At 38.9% G+C, this 18,144-nt stretch overlaps 1 protein-coding gene across 2 annotated transcripts in view; it reads right to left on the bottom strand.

Moving 5' to 3' along the window:
- LOC124160351 (protein Lilipod) overlaps nt 1-18,144 on the bottom strand; it is a 55,415-nt gene that overhangs the window by 24,603 nt on the left and 12,668 nt on the right. For both annotated transcript variants that reach the window (XM_046536201.1, XM_046536196.1), the window contains exons 5-6: nt 14,179-14,305; nt 2,221-2,289 (exon numbers count right to left, since the gene is read on the bottom strand). In XM_046536201.1, the coding sequence (XP_046392157.1) occupies nt 2,221-2,289; nt 14,179-14,305 (196 nt within the window). The remainder of the gene's footprint in view (nt 1-2,220; nt 2,290-14,178; nt 14,306-18,144) is intronic.

The following is an 18,144-nucleotide window of genomic DNA, read 5'->3' as shown; positions in this document are numbered from 1 at the left end:
CTCTGTAAATAACACACTCCTAATTCACAAACTACCTAATTGATATAAAATCTACAGCTCTTTCTTACCAATACTTTCGAATTTCCTCACTGACCACACTCAGCACATTGTTCTTGACAAGAGTGTCTTCTCACAGCATCCCCATCCTTTCCGGCATCCCCTAAGGCAGTGTCCTTAGACCTCTTCCCTTTTCCCTCTTCATTGATGATATATTCTTCATAGCTGTGCAATTCCAAACTCGATTGGAATTCTCCCCTTTACAGACGACTGCAAAATATTCAAGAATTGAGAATACTTCTGTCTATATTGAGAGTACTCTCAGTCATTGCAGTCTTCCCTTCATTCTCTTCCTGGTGCCTAATTCCTGGTGCCTTCCATGGCAACTTACAATTAATACAAACAAATCAAATTGCATACCTTTTTCCTTAAAATGCACCGTTGATCCTAACATGTAAATACAATATTTTTAAAGAAATTATTCCGATAGGTTCAGTCATTAATGACTTGGGTGTTACTTTCGACCCCATACTCCAATTGGGATGATACCAATAATATAACTGACAGCCTTAGGGAAGGTCATTCGTGTAGAACAAAAAGGAAGACCTAATGTGGACCCTTGAGAATAATACCAATAGTAATTTTTACTGGAAGGAAGAAATATTTCACTCCATTAACAGAGATTACTACGAAGCGATCACTAAGGAAAGAACAGATTCCTTTATTAGGTTCCACTTGATTCCCAATCATTCTATCTTTGGCATAAGTATTTGACGGTTTACACAAAAAATGGTTTGGATAAGTCAAAGGCCTATGGTCTCTCTTTTCTGGTCCCAGGACTGAACAACTGTATTGCCTGCTTCATAGGTGGTAGATACATAGGCTTCATAGGTGGTGGTAGATAGGAGGATCTTCTCCTATGAAAACCATGTTGAAAATGGGAAAGCATGTTTTGTCCAGAAAGGAAGTCTATTGTGTAGAGCTTTTTCGAATATTTAAAAAAATAGAATGGCAATCGGCCTGCAGTTGCTTAAAGCTTCTGATGAGCTCTTTTTTTTATAAAATTGTACCATTTTAGAGATTTTCAGGTGTTCAGGGAAGATGCCTAGAACTAATGACTCAACGATGATGAATATCAGTGGTTCATTTATGAAGTTGAAGCTTTGAAAAGTCAGTTTTCCTGGCATTTCATCAATGTCAACACTTGCATTACCCTGAGGAAGTTTAACAACAAGTTTATGTGAGCAACTCAGTTTTATAACAGGGGTTGAGGACTAAAGAAGATCTGGTAATACATTGGGGTAAATTAATTATTTCATGTGAGGATGCTTTGAAGGAAGTCAAGGGATTACCTATTAATTGAACTACCAGTGACAACTAGTTTTAAGCATTATCAATGCTTGGAATTATCTAATTTTTTACTTTTTTGCATCCAAAAGAAGGCCATGAACTTAACAAGGAACTGGCCATTAAGGATGAAAGAAAATTATTTTTTTAAAACAATTTCTAATGCAAATTTCATAAAATAACAATTTTACATTTAACATGGTTGGCACTCACTTACAATTTAATTGCATACGACTGCACCATTAATTTAGCTGCTCAATAAGAGCAAGATTAGGTATAATCAAAAAACATAAGCTAGAGCCTGAGTTCATGCATTAGGACAAAAATTCTCAAATTCTCTAAAAAAATGTTTTAATGTTTCAAAATATAACAACATATTTTATGAAATCTTATGGGTGAGATTACAACAGAATTTTTTCAGGCTCCCAATCAGAAATCACTAAGTTGATAGACTTATGAAAAAAAATCTATTATGTGATTTTCAATACTCATTTCTGATTCTTTGGCATGCAAGTATGTTACCACATACTTGCATGCACATGCTAATTAATTATAAGACAAGACCCAATTGTTTTAAACAGATGATAGTAATTGTGAAGATATAACTCCTCAACTGTTGATCAAAATACATAAAATCTTTCCTATTCTCAGCTAATATGGCTTAATTTGATGAACTACATTTATAGAGGTACAAAACATTCTATCCTACCAGAGGGTCTCATGCACAACCTTTTCAAGAATAAATTCTCCCGTCAGCAATAAGTTTAACCTGATGTCTGGAATTATTATGAATGATAGTTGCCCTTTAATGAGAAGGCACAATAAATTATACAGATGAAATTGACTGACTAGAGAGAAAAACAAATGATTACTCACACAAAAGCATCAGCACTCCAAGAAATGATATGCATGAGTACAAGAATGGCAAGTAGTAACTCCAAAGACCTGAAAAGAAATTATCAAAATCAAGGTTGATGCAAGTTATAATTTAAAAAATTATATTTTGGTAATATTTTTCATTTGAATTGATTTTTTTAACATTTAAAATTAATTAAAACCATGATTCGCAATTTAGTATAAGTCAACTTTTGAATTTCTTCAATTCATTAGTGCCCACAAACCATTTCCATCAGACGCATTTGTAAAATTTAGAAGTGTCTCTTTTAGAGCCAACGATGAATTAGTATCTCCAAAACTGCTCTTCAGGTTGACTAGGTAACTATCATCGGGGAGGAGAATTCGTCTTGATATGTTCAAGGACGTGGCAAGAGTGAGAATTTGTTCTCCTCCTCAATGATGGTTGCCTGGACAGCCAAAAAAACTGGATCCAGAAACACTAATTCCTATTTTGATTGGCTTATGGATATACACTTCTAAATATCATTTCAGCCAATTAGTAGCTCCGCATAATTTAGTTTGATCCATTTAGGAGTAAATAATAGGGATATGTGAGTACTCGAAAATTTGAGTCGAGTCGTTGGTACTTGACTCGAGTGATTCGAGCAGTATTACAAATTTCGAGTCGAGTAGTATTACAAATGTCGAGTCAAGTCGAGTAGTTTCGGTTGCAGAGCTGTTGAGGCCAGTAAGTTCAGAAATCTGCCGAAAAGAGGAGCTATCATGAAACTCATGAAGTAATATCGTTTATAGTCGTTCTAATGCCTTAGCCTAGGAATTTCACCTTTTGTATTCTTAGCAGTTAACCACTAGAGCAGTCACCGTGGGTGCCGAATACCTTTTTGTTCGCCACGGCATCCAACCGTCTTCCACCCCGGCAGCATATTCGAAGTAATTGGAGTGGACCACAGCATCGCTCATACTTTCTTATGCGATACTATTATACCCTAACATACTTTCTTCACTCAAACGCCGAGGAAATAGTAAAAATTGTTAGGGTTTCTATTGAAAAATGCAACTTTTACGTTTATGCGGGCAATACCGTTTTTTCCCGGTGTTTGACTTCACAAGTGGTGCCATCTCTTAGCCTTTTTCTCTCTTGAACGAACAGAAAATAGAGTCTATGGTTGATTAAATAAAGTAAGTAATAAAGGAAACTTCATTTTTTTACCAAAGGTAAATCTAAGTTCTATAGTGCATTCGCTTCGTTCACTAACATTCCATGAATATTCAAGATCCATATAAATTGTTGATGTAACTTTTAATAAAACTTCCCAAGGTTCTTAAACCTGCAACTTTGGAGAGAAAGTACTAGTCCAGCTACACAAGTGCGTAGCGGAAGACATTTTTCCGTAGGCTGTAATACTGTAACGTTGAGACCAGTGGCAGCTTGTGAGTCAATTGCTGGGGGGCCAGACACCACCGAGGGGTCAAAATTTTGAATAGATATTTTGAAAATTTCAGTTGAGTTTTTATGGCAATCTAGGTATTAAATTTGTGATTCCAAATGTTCCGTTTTTTTCAACACAAATACCTAGTTTTCCTAATAAAGCTTGATAAAAAATACTATTACATATACTAAAGCTTAAATATACTATTGGCATCTATCAATTTACTTAATAAGTAACATTTTTTTATATACTTCTTCATTTAGTTTCTGAATTATTAATCTTAACGTACTATCTACTTGGACTCTTATGTCAATTCTGGCTTACATGGCATACTCAATGCAAGCATTAATATGTTTTTCACTCAATTTATGTTTTTTGACTTTATCATTTTAATGTTTTAAATCCAAGACACCATCCACCCTTCATACATGGTCTGCAACTCCCATTACCAAAAAAGGATAGAAAAAAAAGAATGCTTAACTTTGCGCCCACACAACCTATCAGCATAGTTGTACAATTATTTTACCATCAAATTACCCAAATTTTACCACTTAAATTTATAGATATTTTCCACACAGGTTTGCCATATTTTACCATAAGATAATTTAGATGGAAATTAATTGAGTAACTTGGGGTGGTTTTGCCCTTATCGTCATTACCCATTCTTTACCCTACGGAGTGGAGTGGCATTTGGTTTGGAAGATGCTGTCACCGCGTGCTCAACGGAAAAAAATTAGTTCCAAGTCAAACATTGTTTATATGTTAAAAGAAATCAATTCGGAAATCCCTCTTAAAGCATAGCTTTTATTTGTTTCAGCCATTTCTATTTCAACGAGAACGTATGTTCTCATGAATGCTGGTTTTATTTTTGTAATTATTTCTCTTTTACCAAGTGGTTATTTCCTTATATAAATGTCTTATTTGTATATTTAGTAACTTTCTGTTGTGCAATAAACAGTTATTTGTCAATTTATCAATGTCAATTTTGTTCATTAACGTGTGATAATTCTTATATGAGTCAATGTACTGTTAGTTCACATTAGTACCGACAGAGGGGGTGGCATCATGTTTCTTTTCAAGCACCAAAGATGGCTTTGATGCCGTATCGGGAGGTTTTACCTGGAAAAAGTACGAATTTTACCACCAAATTACCCAAATTTTACCACTTACATTTATAGGTAGTTTACACATAGGTTTGCCATCTTTTACCATGATTTAATGTATGTAACATAAATGTAAAAATGGGGTAATTTATCTTTTGTGCCGACTGGTTATGTAATGCTAATGAATTATTATAGCTATATGGAGAATGATTTTACCAACAAAGCATCATCCCTAATACATGTGCTACGATCTGGATTCTGACAAAATAGCCTGTCTAGATTGCAAACCATTACCTCAAATACTTTACCTTTGCATACATAAGTTCCTGAGGGGCAAAGAAGAAAGAAAGAGCCCTTTAAGCATTAACCCTATCTTTCGATCTAGAGAGAAGGACAAGATGGCCACAATGGTTAATTTTGTATTTTCCCCGGCTTATAATGCATATTATTCTCCTCTGGGACATTCTTGTGTTCTTTGGAAAAAGAAATTGTTTCCTAAGAGCATATGCCATGTGTGCTTATCCCATGATAGTGCACCCATACGCAGTCTGCGTAGATTAAATAATTTTCATCAATAATGTTAGAGTACGTTATTAACAAAATAAGCAGCGCCTGGGTGGAATTCGGAAAGGCGTTGCCAAGGTTATGTTTATGTTTGGATGTAACTGTTTCTCTTGTACGCAGTGGATGTGTACGTTATAACCTCTTATAAATAAAAGGTTTTTCCTGCGTGTGCTAACAGGTAATGGGCCCAGGGCGTATTACGAGCCTATAAAAGAGGTCACGGAGTTTATGAAACGTGCGTAGGTGCTGTCGGGCGAAATGGCATCATTATACAATCAGGACGAAGCAACTACGAAGGTTCCAGTGCTGAACTCAAATAATCATTTCGCATGGTCATTACAAGTAAAGGCGGAGTTACTTTTATGTGATGCATGGGAGGCTATCGTCGGTTACGAAGACGCATTGGATGCATCACTCACTCAAGGCGAAGTTCGGAGGCGAGCCAAAAGCAATACCATCGCACTATCCATTCTTTATAAAACGGTAGGTGATGAATTTTTGGGAGATATTGCTGACTGTACGACCGCAAGAGAAGCATGGAGGATTTTAGATGATTTGTGCAATAGTGAAGGGCTAGTTAATGGCGCAATGGTACTGAAGGAGCTTACACACTGCACCAAAACACCGGAGATGCCCATTCAGGAATACTTTGCAAAAATGCACAATTTGCAGAAGAGAGCAGCAAAAGGTGGATTTGAATTGTCCCATAAACAAGTCGTGGGAATTATTCTCGGAAATTTACCGGAAGAATACCAAGGCTTTATTCAGTCCTGGGAGATAGATTCAAGTAAGTTGTCCACAACTTTACTGAAATCAAAGCTCATTACGGCGGAGAAGAAGTTGCAGTTGATGGGAGAAATCGAGGAAAATAGTCATCACGCAATCCGAACTGTTCAGAAGACGAAGGGAAGTAAGGTGAAGAATGGAAAGGGAGATGAAACAAACAGGTTCAGAAGTTACTCGAACGATAAAAGGTTTTGGTGCTTTGCCTGTGGGAAGGAGGGACATATTTCAAAGAATTGCCCTAGGAAGAAGGAACATGAAGGGGAAAGAATCGTAGTCGAGCAGAAGAAGGCGTCAACAGCCATCGTGTCCAGGGAATACGTGTCGCTCTGCGCGAAGAGGAAAGTACCTGACGGCCAGGGAGTGTGGTTATTGGACTGTGGTGCTTCAGATCACATGTGCCCGCGAAGAGAACTATTTCACCACCTTGAACCAATGGAAGGAGAAGTAGAGGTTGGTGACGGCGCCCCTTTAAGAATTGAAGGCAAGGGAAGTGTGATGCTGAACATATCGGACGAATGCGGAGGTAAAGATGTGGAACTTAAGGAAGTTCTCTATATACCAGCACTACAAGATAGCCTAATTTTGCTAGGGCAAATCGAGGAGAAAGGTTGCAAGATAGAGACCTTCAACGGCGTAGCAAATATCTATCTTAGGGAGAAACTAATTCTCAGGGCAGTAAGAGTCGCTCGACTTTACTATGTGTCGACTGTGGGAGACATCAGTATACAGGAGATTAGTGAAGAATTTAACAATATGGGGAAGAAGGCTTCCAGAGTTTCTTTGCAAACTTGGCACAGTCGTTTAGGGCACCTGAACGAGCAAAGTATGAAGAAGATTAGTATTCTGCAAGAGATTACAATGGGAGGCTGGAAGAAGGATGATTGCAGCAGTTGCATTATTGGGAAGATGAAACGGTATGCCTTCCCCAAGGGTGAAGGGAGGAAGGCTACCCAGCTGCTGCAAAGGGTGCACTCTGATGTTATGGGTCCCATCTCTCCTGAACCACTTGGGAGATGTAAATATGTTGTCACTTTTATTGACGAATATTCTAGGTTCATCACAGCAGTTCCTATCCAACACAAAGGTGATGTAACTCAAGAATTCATTAAGTATCACGCAAGAGTTGAACTACAAAAGGGAAAACAGATTAAGGAGATCCAGAGTGACCAAGGCGGAGAGTACACAGGAGCATCACTTCAACGATTCCTATCCAGCCGGGGTATAGTTCACAGCAAGTCAGTCCCTAGGACACCCCAGCAGAATGGTTTGTCAGAACGATTTAATCAAACACTACAAAATATTGTCAGGTGCATGCTGGTGGAATCTGGAGTACCGACTTCATTCTGGGGGGAGGCAGTTGCTGTAGCCTGCTACATCATTAACAGATGCCCGTCATCTTCATTGGAGTATAAGACCCCATTGGAAGTATGGGAGGGACGAGGATTAAAGAGGCAGGATTTCGACCACTTGCGCATTTTTGGATGTGAGGCATGGGCATGGGCAGCAGAAGGCATAAGGGATGGAAAATTAGGCCCGAGAGCGAGAAAATGTATCATGATAGGTTATGAGGAAGGAGTTAAAGGATATCGTCTGTGGGATATGGAAAAACGAAAGATAATCATAAGTAGGGATGTGAGATTCAGGGAGCACATATTCCCTTATAAGTCTGCATGTGAACATCAATCCACAAATCCAACCGTTGATGTATTGAGGCATAAGTTTGAAGAGTTCACAAAACTAAACCAACATTGCAAAATTTAAATCTACAAGATATTTATAAAATAATTAGAGCAAAACACGACATATTTCTGGCATCATTTAAGTTTGTTGATCATGTTTACAGCAGGTTAACAAAACAAAAAAATAAGCTCATAATTTCAGATTGTTGTCATGATTTGGCTCAATCTTTTCAAATATTAAGCAGATTGCTAATTTTTTAATCCCATGAACATAAAATAATTGATTTAAAAAGGTTAGAGTTTCGTTTAGTTTCCCCAATACGCGACTCGCGCTTCATAACTTGGCTAAAATGATTAGGGTCAATTACAGAATTGTCAAGCCAGGTAGTACAACCATATCTTTGCGTGAATGGAGTGGTGGGGCATGATAATCCGCCAAGTCTCACGGGAGCAAGGACAGACAAATAATATCTCAAGACATGATAAAACATGTGTCAAAGCCACAAAAAAAAATGAACTTGGATAACAAAGTTTTCCCCTTTGTTTTCCCGATAATGAAAAATACTTCTCCAGCCTATCTCCATTTAGAAACTTATCTCCGTAGCAGGTAGAGAACCATGCACTTCTACACAGTCAGTGAGCATTCTAAGAGGGTGGGATAAATAAGAGTGGGATTGGGTGTTGCTGGTTGAGGAAGTGGGGGCAGGATAAAGAGAGGTGCAGCAGATTGGGGGAAGAGGAGTGGGTAAAGGGCCTTTAGCTGTGCCTGAGACTACGTTTGGGGGCCGTGTTTATTTACGACACACACAAGCTCCGTCACCAGAGAGGGGTGGGAAATGCTACGGAAAGGGAGAAATGCTAGTGGTGGGGGTTGGGGATCCGTAAATTGGGTGCCAGGAATATCAGCAAAAGATGGTAGGAGAGAGTAAAGGGTTTTGGAAAGAAATATCTCTCGGAATGAGGGAATGGGTAGGAGTGCTACAAGGAAGTTCATGGTTCGAGTTTGTAGTGCCTCTTCATTACGTGTGGCCTGATAATAAATTTGTGATAAATAGAGCCCAATATTTAAGATACTCCTCCTCACTTTCATCTTCGTCATCACTGCTGTCATGTCTAGTCCCGCCCGCTGCTTCTTCTCCACTGTTTGCAGCTCATACACTCGCTAGGCACTAACTGAAGCCCTTGCACATTCTCTCATGAATTTAGTTCAAGGCCATACCTTGCGATTCAGCACTCCTGGGATGAAACAGAGCCAGACACCGCCTCCCTCATGGATAAATAGCAATGTAATTATGTGAAAACTTAATTCACAGAATTGTCAAATCCCCGTTCAAATTGGCAATAGAGGAGCCATTTCGTCCTTATTATGGGCTCATGTGTAAAGTATTATATCATCTGTGATATCCTTATTACATTTCCCCACCTAACCGTTGACAACGGCAGTATTTTCCCCCACCTTTCTCCCCCCAAAATTTAACGTTACCTCTAAAATAATACTTAAAATGAACAATATTTTCTCTATCATTGAGTGACTTAGTGCTCTCCCTTCCTCATATTTCCAGCATTTGATTTGGAAAGTGGTGTCAAGAGGACACTTATTTGCCGGCAAGAATGTTGAAATTTGAGAAATTTTATGGACTTGCAGCATTTTCTTGATATGTTTCATTTATGTAGGGCTTAAGAAGTAGTAAAAGATATACCCCATGCGACCTTCCTCACAGGTAAAACTACGAAGTATTGTTGCGGCGATGTTTACTAGTATGCAACCAAATAGGGAAATTGTGTGAGCCATAATATTTTTACTGAACTCCTACTTCTCCTCGATTCTTACCGTAAGTTTTTAAGGAAAACCCTTTCCCTCCAAAGTTGCACTATCATTTACAATTTCACACTTTGATGCACCACAGTCAGAAGCACTGATTTTTTTGCTGCTTTCACCAGAATAACTAGTTTTGTTGACAAATATTTTGCCTTAGTTCGTTTCGCCTCACTGCCATTTGTTCCAGAGGACCAAGCCCGATGTTCGTAATTTCAAAACATTTTGTATCATTAAAACTTTGTATAATCGCCATTTATTTACCATGGGCTTTTCGCCGGGACCACGATTTCACTTTGTGCTATCAAAAATTTTGTAATATCTTGCTTCGTATAATACAGAGTTAACTGCAATTCTGAGATGGTAATTTAGTGAAGGTCACCTCTGTGACATGGAATAAAGCATCAATGTACCTGATAATTGTGAATGTGTTTTAGAAGAAGAAAAATGGTTTTAGGGGTGATCTTCATGAAATGATGTGCAATGTGAGCAATTTGCATCAAATGCAGAACAAAGGCAGATACAAGTAGCATTTGCAAAAAACTGAGAAATGTAATGGCTAGAGAGATGAAAGTTTATGCAAAAACTATTATGATTGGAAAAGTCATGAAAGATTCAATCATGGAATATTGGAGCACAGATGGATTTATCAATAAACCCATTATTTAGCAATTTGCTCAGCAGGAACAGATTGGAACAAAATTTGAAATCTTGTCATATCTATGAAGTGGACAAAAAAAGTTGTATTGTGGTTAATCAACACTGCCCTATTTATTTTGCGGTATAAAAATGTTGACCACATTGTAACAATTAATGCTGGGTTAAATGTTCATGTAACAATTAATGGAGAAAAACAAGAGTAAAGGGCATGATAGAGTGCTGCCAGGAGGCTGACCATGGTGATTCCCAGATGAGAGAAGGAGCGGAGTCTGGCAATTCTCGCGGCCAGGAGCACAGGGATTTACCTCAAATTCGAACAGCTGATCAACAAGAGAGGGAGAGAGAGCATGAGTGTAAGAATGGGCAAAGTGCATCCCATTTGAATCACCTAACGATTATTTTTTGCTGGAAGAGGGAAAGGAAGCGATGCAGAGAGTTGAATATCCTGAAGGTGAAGTCGCAATGTAGGACACTGAAACTTAACATATGGAAAGATGATGTGATATTGTGAACAAGTAGCAGTGGCATAGCCAGCAGGGGGGGGGGGGGGGGGGGGTCTGGATCCCCACCACAAAATATGAAAGCACAATTATTTTCCTTCATAAAAGAAAACAAAATATTGAAAAATCATGAATTTACAAAATATTTTTTTAACAAATAAAGTTTTTTTCGATTATGAAAAGAGTTAAAATTAGTTAAAAACCCATTACTTATTACCCTATTTTTTTTTAATTTTGCCCCCCTGGTTTTGGACCCCCTACCCCCCAAATGAAATTCCTGGCGACATCACTGACAAGTAGGCTGTGTATTTCGAAGAGGGGGAGTGAATTTTGTGCTTTGATGAGTATGAATGTGTAGACATGTTTCAGTTACATGTTTTTAAATTTTGCATTGATTACTTACTTGTATGACTACGTATGTAAATGAGAGAAAGTGAACTTGAAGAATTTGATGGCATGAGTTTGATATTAGAATGAATGAGTCAAGTGAATGGAGTAGAGTGATAAATGAAAGGAGGGCAATGACAGTGAAATGAGCTGAGGGAGGAAATGTGCTCATGTATTTTCATAGTCATTGTTCCAAATGTGTTCCGTGGTAGAGTTTAATGCGCAAATTTTTACATATAATTTTTAAATTGCCAATTTAATATTTTTGTATTAATCTCTAGAAGTCATTCATAGATTCAAAATAAATAATAAGGAAAGATCAAACTCGAAGGTGTTGGGGCTTAGATTGTAAAATGTAAATAGAGATATAATTACAATTTTTTATGGTTGCTTTGTCTAAAACTAGATGAGTTTTGAAGGCTAATAAAAGAAAATGTTTTCAGTCCCTTACAACATTTCTTTTAATGAGGCTAATGTAACAATTAATGTTGAGATAAAATTTAATGTAACAATTATGGGGAGAAAAACAATGAGTCAAGCTAAAATGGACAACAGCACTATAATGGGCGACAATTGTTGTTGACAGCACAGTGCAGAGAATAGAGGAGATTGGTTGAGAAAATTGTGGCGTGAGAGTGTACACGTCGTCGCACCCAATGTTTTTGCCAAAATAACTTAAAAAGTGTTTGAAATTGGTATTAATGACATTTTATGAAGTTACAAGGAAATATAAATGTTACAACATCTACCCGTGTGACTTTTACAAACTCTGTTTTGGAAGTAGCCAAGGATTGGGCTAAATGTGAGGATAGCTGAACTCCGTCGTACAGCAATTACGATATGGAAGACGAGAGAAATTCCAACTCAGCGAGCGACTCATGGAGATAACCCGGCAAGGCTGGCAAGGGAATGGTGAAACACACACAAGAGAGGATACTAGGGATATGGGAAGAAGAAATATCCATCACAGTTGGATTGATTTTGTCATACAAACAAGCTTAGGAGGGAAACTAGGCATAAATGTGGATTCTGCAAGGTTACCTTGCACAATGGGCCATGTTTCACCAAATACCATACAAAAACAAAGAACTAAATCCTATACTGAGTTAAATAGTTCAGATTTTATTAAAATATATACAAAATCAAACATGCTAGACCAATTTTCATGTATCAGCATTATTTAGGTTAAATCTCCTTTAAATGAGATATTATTTTAATTTGGAGTATGTTTCTCTATGGAAGTGAGGCTTGGACGTTGACAGCAGCAGAGAAGTCAAAAGTGGAAGCATTCGAAATGTGGTGCTACCGAAGAATGATGAAGATAAAATGGATTGACCGTGTGAGTAACCATGAAGTGCTAAGGAGAGTAGGAGAAAAGAGAAGCCTCCTAAAAACATTAAGCAGAAGAAGGGACAACTTAGTTGGCCACATTTTGAGGCACGATGGTCCGATGATTACAATCGTTGAAGGACTAGTGGAAGGGAAAAAGGGCAAGGGACGGCCCCGAATGAGTTATATCGGACAGGTTATAAAGGATATAAAAGAGAATAAATATGTAGCTACAAAGAGATTAGCGGATAGGAGAGAGAAATGGAGAGTTGCATCAAACCAATCTTAGGATTGTTGACTAATGATGATGATGATTTTAATTTGACATCTTCCAATGTTTTTAAGGCCACACAGAAATAAATACTTTGTCATCATATCATTATAAATGCCAGGTCCCACCTGAAGAGATTAGATTTGAATACCCAGTCCACAACATGTTAACTTGATCTCAAGTGGGAATTAAGTTATCTGCTGGTCGTCTATATCAAATATGATCTATACCAGGCCATAGATTCTAAACTGGGTCTAATCTATTGCCACCTCCACTACACAACAGCTCATATTCTCCACTAGCCCACTGCATGTACTGACTAAGATGGTCTTAAAATTTGTAAAATTCAAACCAACACTGAAAACAATAGGGTAGTTTCCTTCATCAAAGAAAACGAAAGGCATTTATTGCGATTCGTTACCCACCATTACTGTATTCATAGTATACAAATTATTTAGTTTTAGAAATACCGGTTTAGACGAATGGCAATGGTCCATTTTTATCCTTATTTGAAAAGGGCCAGATTGGTGCCCATGCGATGCCACTCCACGTGACGTCACAGGGACCTAGTTTCTATACGAGAAGATAGGAGTTATACATTGTCTGAGGTTACCAATGCATGCATGAGGCGCAGAGCTCAGGGAAACATGTCTTAATAATCACTTATTAAAACTGGCTAAGGTCGGAAAGTTTTCTCCATTTGATAAGGTATTAATAATCCTTATTTAAGCCAAGCGCTACCAGCCAGCAGGGTACTCAGCTACTCGCTAGCAGCCTACGTCGTATCAGCGCTCAACTCGCCTCAAGGTCACCTCACAGGGCGGCAGCGGGAACCAGAAATATGCCACACGGAAAGATTTCCCGGCATTCATACTTACGCGTCGCGTTTTCGCGCGCTTGAAAATTTTCACTTTTCATTTAATCGCGAAAAATAGATATCGTCATTTAAAAATCTAAAAGCGTGAAATACGTACTCCAGGAGTAATAATCTTTCGATTTAGGCAATAAAAAAATAATAGGAAACCACCCTATTGCAACTACGCAGTAAATGCAGACCAAGGAGAAAAAAAGGAGTAAGGGAAACAAAATTTCCTTGAGAAGCAGAAGTGGCACCACAAACTTTGTTCTAAACCTTTTTAAGTTACTGTACATTGCTGAGGTCAACCTCAACCCTGATGAAACATCTTATTAGAGAAAGATATAAAAAATACAAATGCCAAGGAAGATTTGGAAAAATTAGATATTGCTTATTTTCCATCAAAATATAATATTATACATCATCTTTAAAGGAAAGAGTACACAGAAAACCAGATAAGAGAAGAGCCAGATTAGGCAGGCAGGAAAAAACAGACTTCTTCATTATTCTTTCTTATGATGTATTCATCACCAATACACTGGTCACAATAAATTATCATATTTTACCATTCAGTAATTTACTGGAGTATACTCACTTAATAAAGTACTTATGGCGCTCTGGTCTTTATCAATCAAAGCAGACATTATATAAGTCATCCCAGCAACCAGCACAGCCAATAGGGAAAGAATAGTAAAGGTCTCATATACACGAGCCATGATACCCTGCAATTCAAGAAATACACTATTACAGTACACATCATTTACAAATAAATGGTTATTCTATTTAGTCTGCACTGCCTTAGTTACTAAGGGGCTGCACAAATACTAAATTACAAATTTAGATGAAAAAGCAAGGCAATAGCACAGCCAATAGGGAAAGAATAGTAAAGGTCTCATATACACGAGCCATGATACCCTGCAATTCAAGAAATACACTATTACAGTACACATCATTTACAAATAAATGGTTATTCTATTTAGTCTGCACTGCCTCAGTTACTAAGGGGCTGCACAAATACTAAATTACAAATTTAGACGAAAAAGCAAGGCAGGCAACATTGAGGAGGTAATAGGGTTAACGCAATTCAGCATGCACGTAAAAATTCATCAGTCATTTACTTATAGTTAGCTCCTCATAACACTGAAGAATTCAATGCTTGGAGTAAACCAGTTCATTTTAAAACATATGTTTTTACTGTATCACAACATTGGTTAGCTCACTCACAAGGAATTTGATATACTCCTGGAGTTTTGAAACCACAAGGATCCTTGGCTTTTACAAGTTGGTCTCTGAGTTTGGAGTATGGTCGGAAAACGGTGTCCATTCCATTGTCCAGGTGGTGGCTCAGGAAATTATGTAAGCTCTCCCTCCCATGGGGCCAGATTAGGAATGTACCGTCAACAGAGCGGTAGAAGCATCTGGACTTAAGGGTGGCAGATGAAAGTGCTTCTTCTTCCAATGCCTCCATGAAGAAATTGGCTATCATGGGAGACAGTGGCGAACCCATAGCAACTTTGTCTGTTTGTTCGTAGAAGGTGTCATCGTACTTTAAGTAAGTCTTCCTCAAGGCGTGATGAAAGAGATTCACTGTGCCAGGGTCAAATTTGGCCCTCAATAGCTCCATCGCATCCTTGATTGGTACCCAAGTAACACGAGATACGACATCAAAGGTGACCATTACGTCCATGCTCTCCAATTTTATATCAGCAATTGTCTTCACAAACTCAGATGAGTTTTTGATGTAATGGTTGCAGAGGCTGATGTGCTCAGATAGGATTCCCACGAGGTATTTGGATAGTTGGTAGGTGGGCGCCCCAATGGAATTAACAATATGCCTCAATGGCATGTTGGCCTTATGGATCTTTGGAAGGCCGTAGAGCCTCGGTGGAGTCGGTGCCGGTGGATGAAGTCTCTTGGTGACAGAATCAGTGGGTTCCCGTGATAGCCTTTGATAAGCTGGGTCTTGCAGGATATTAAGGACCTTTCACTGGTAATCGTCTGCATTCAATAAGACGGTGGCATTCCCCTAGTCTGCTGGCAGTACTTTAATTGTGTAGCCATTGGGAATTGCACGAATGGTGAAGCGTTCCTCTCTGGTTGAGTTGGCTTTCGGAGGAATGGCCCTCAAAAGGACCAAAGAAACCTCAGAACGAACTTCCTCTGCGAGGTTATTGGGGAAATTTTGGATGGCTGGCTCGATTCCCCCAATGATATCTCGATATGGAATGGTGCTCGGAACCGGAGCAAAGTTAAGGCCCTTAGACAAGACCAATATAGTCAGTTTGTCAAGAACCTTGTTAGTCAAGTTTATAACCAGCCCCTTAGGATTCATACGTGCTGTGGCCGGCAATAAAGGCACCAGTTTGTCAAATTTCCTCTTCTACCTCTCCTTTTCCTTATTTGGAAGCAACTCACCATTGGCTGCAGGAGCTCAAATGATGTATTCCCAGTCCAAGGGGCGGATGGTGGCCGTAAGGCAGAGGTGAAGTTTGAATAATTTCTTTACAATGTCCTTGAGGCGTCTTCTTTTGTCGTGTATGTGTTCACGAACCAGAGCAAGGCTCGCACATTTGAGAATGCGATGAACAGCTGGTGAATCAAAAGATGCCCTCATAAGGGCAAAAGATGGTACTGCTTCCTCCTCTCAACATCTCAAGAGAAAGGCATAGGAACTAAGAAGTGTTGACCTTTCCTTCCGCAGGTTCTCTAGTTGCCGGATGCTGCGGTGATCTTTCTCCCCTTAGAGATCCGTGAAGTAAGATCTGATGCTTTCCCGGGGAATATAGTCAAAGAAGGCTATTCGGGCTTCCAGCTGGGTGGTCTCTCTCCATTCTGCCAACGTTTCAGAACTCGAGTCGTGTTCCATCTTCAGGGCCGATGGCAAGTGGATGAAGTTGACCACCTTATATACTCTTCATCAGGTGGAAGGTCTCACGTGATTGGCTGGGAGGCAGCCAATTGGATTTTCCTTAGGGCCAGTTTCCAGGCATTGCTTAGGGAATACCCGTCATCACAGTTGAGGGTGTTACTTGCAAGCCAGATCTCAATGGATTCCTTTGTCAGTCTTTCCAAGAATTTTGCCTCGTGGCATAGAATCTTCAATTGCTCTCACTTCACCGAATGGTCGCATTCGATGGGATGATCTGCCACCGCAGATTTGTTTGGTTGTCAGAGCCTGAGGTGCCTCCGATGTTCCTTGATTCTGGTTTTGATGGTTCTCCCCATTTCCCCAATGTACACCTGCCCAAACTCATAAGGAATTTGATATACTCCTGGAGTTTTTAAAACACAAAGATCCTTGGCTTTTACAAGTTCGTCTCTGAGCTTGGAGTATGGTTGGAAGATGGTGTCCATTCCGTTGTCCAGGTGGTGGCTCAGGAAATTATGTAAGCTCTCCCTCCCATGGGGCCAGATTATGAACGTACCACCAACAGAGCGGTAGAAGCATCTGGACTTGAGGGTGGCAGATGAAAGTGCTTCTTCTTCCAATGCCTCCATGAAAAAAATTGCTATCACGGGAGACAATGGAGAACCCATAGTAACTCTGTCTGTTTTTTCATTGAAGGTGTCATCGTACTTGAGGCAAGTCGTCGCCAGGGCGTGATGAAAGAAATTCACTGTGTCAGGGTCAAATTGGCCTCCAATAGCTCAATCATACTCCAGGGTGAGAGTACTTTATGAAGACCACAAATTCATCACCTTATCCCAGAATGATCACCTTCTCAAGAAAAGTGGGAAAAACCAAGAAAACCTCTAAGGGAAATCTGAAAGAACCCAGAAATTTCCACAGTGACAGGAAAAATTCTGGTCCCATAAATTTAAATAAAGAAGAAAAGGAAATGATTAATTCATTATGACATGTCAGTTGGAATTTTTTTCATAAATTTAGGGGTAAGTATAATTTGTAGCATTTTAAATAGCCATAATGCATGAACTTGATATTGAATAGAAAATTTATATGCTTCCTCGGAAAATTTTGATCAATAAGTTTCCCAGTGCAGCTTAATGGAATAGTTTGCCACTACATATTATCAGGGCAAAAAAAGGAGGAAGTACATGAAATATACAAACAACTATAGAAATACCTACAGATATCCCTAGCAAAATCTAAAAGACAGGATACTGGAACATTAGAATTTGGGAAAAGGAGGGATGGGGAAAGCAGTAGAAATATATATAAGGAATTAACCTCCCCTTTCATATGACCTTGTTTCTAGTATCACTAATAGCCGAGGTACTCATTTACGTATCTAGTGAACGACTGGAGGAATCAGATATGTTCAGACAGGTTTAAGAACAGCGTGAAAAACACAAAAGATACTCAGATGGGCCAGATAAAGGAACAATGGGACTAAGAAAAGGTAATATTTACCAAGAACTAGAGAAGATTAGTTAGGGAGACAAGGATGTCATGGAGACTGCTAAGTAAGGGCGAGAGTGGGTTAACCCTTAACCAGTGACGTGCAATTCTTGTTACACTACCAGTGACGTGCAGTCTGACAGACTGCAATAAATCAAAAATTCATACAATGTTGCAACTTCATTTTTATTGCTTAGTTTA

Source organism: Ischnura elegans, chromosome 1, assembly GCF_921293095.1.
Source record: "Ischnura elegans chromosome 1, ioIscEleg1.1, whole genome shotgun sequence".
NCBI lineage: Eukaryota > Metazoa > Arthropoda > Insecta > Odonata > Coenagrionidae > Ischnura > Ischnura elegans.
This window is presented reverse-complemented; position numbering and strand designations above follow the sequence as displayed.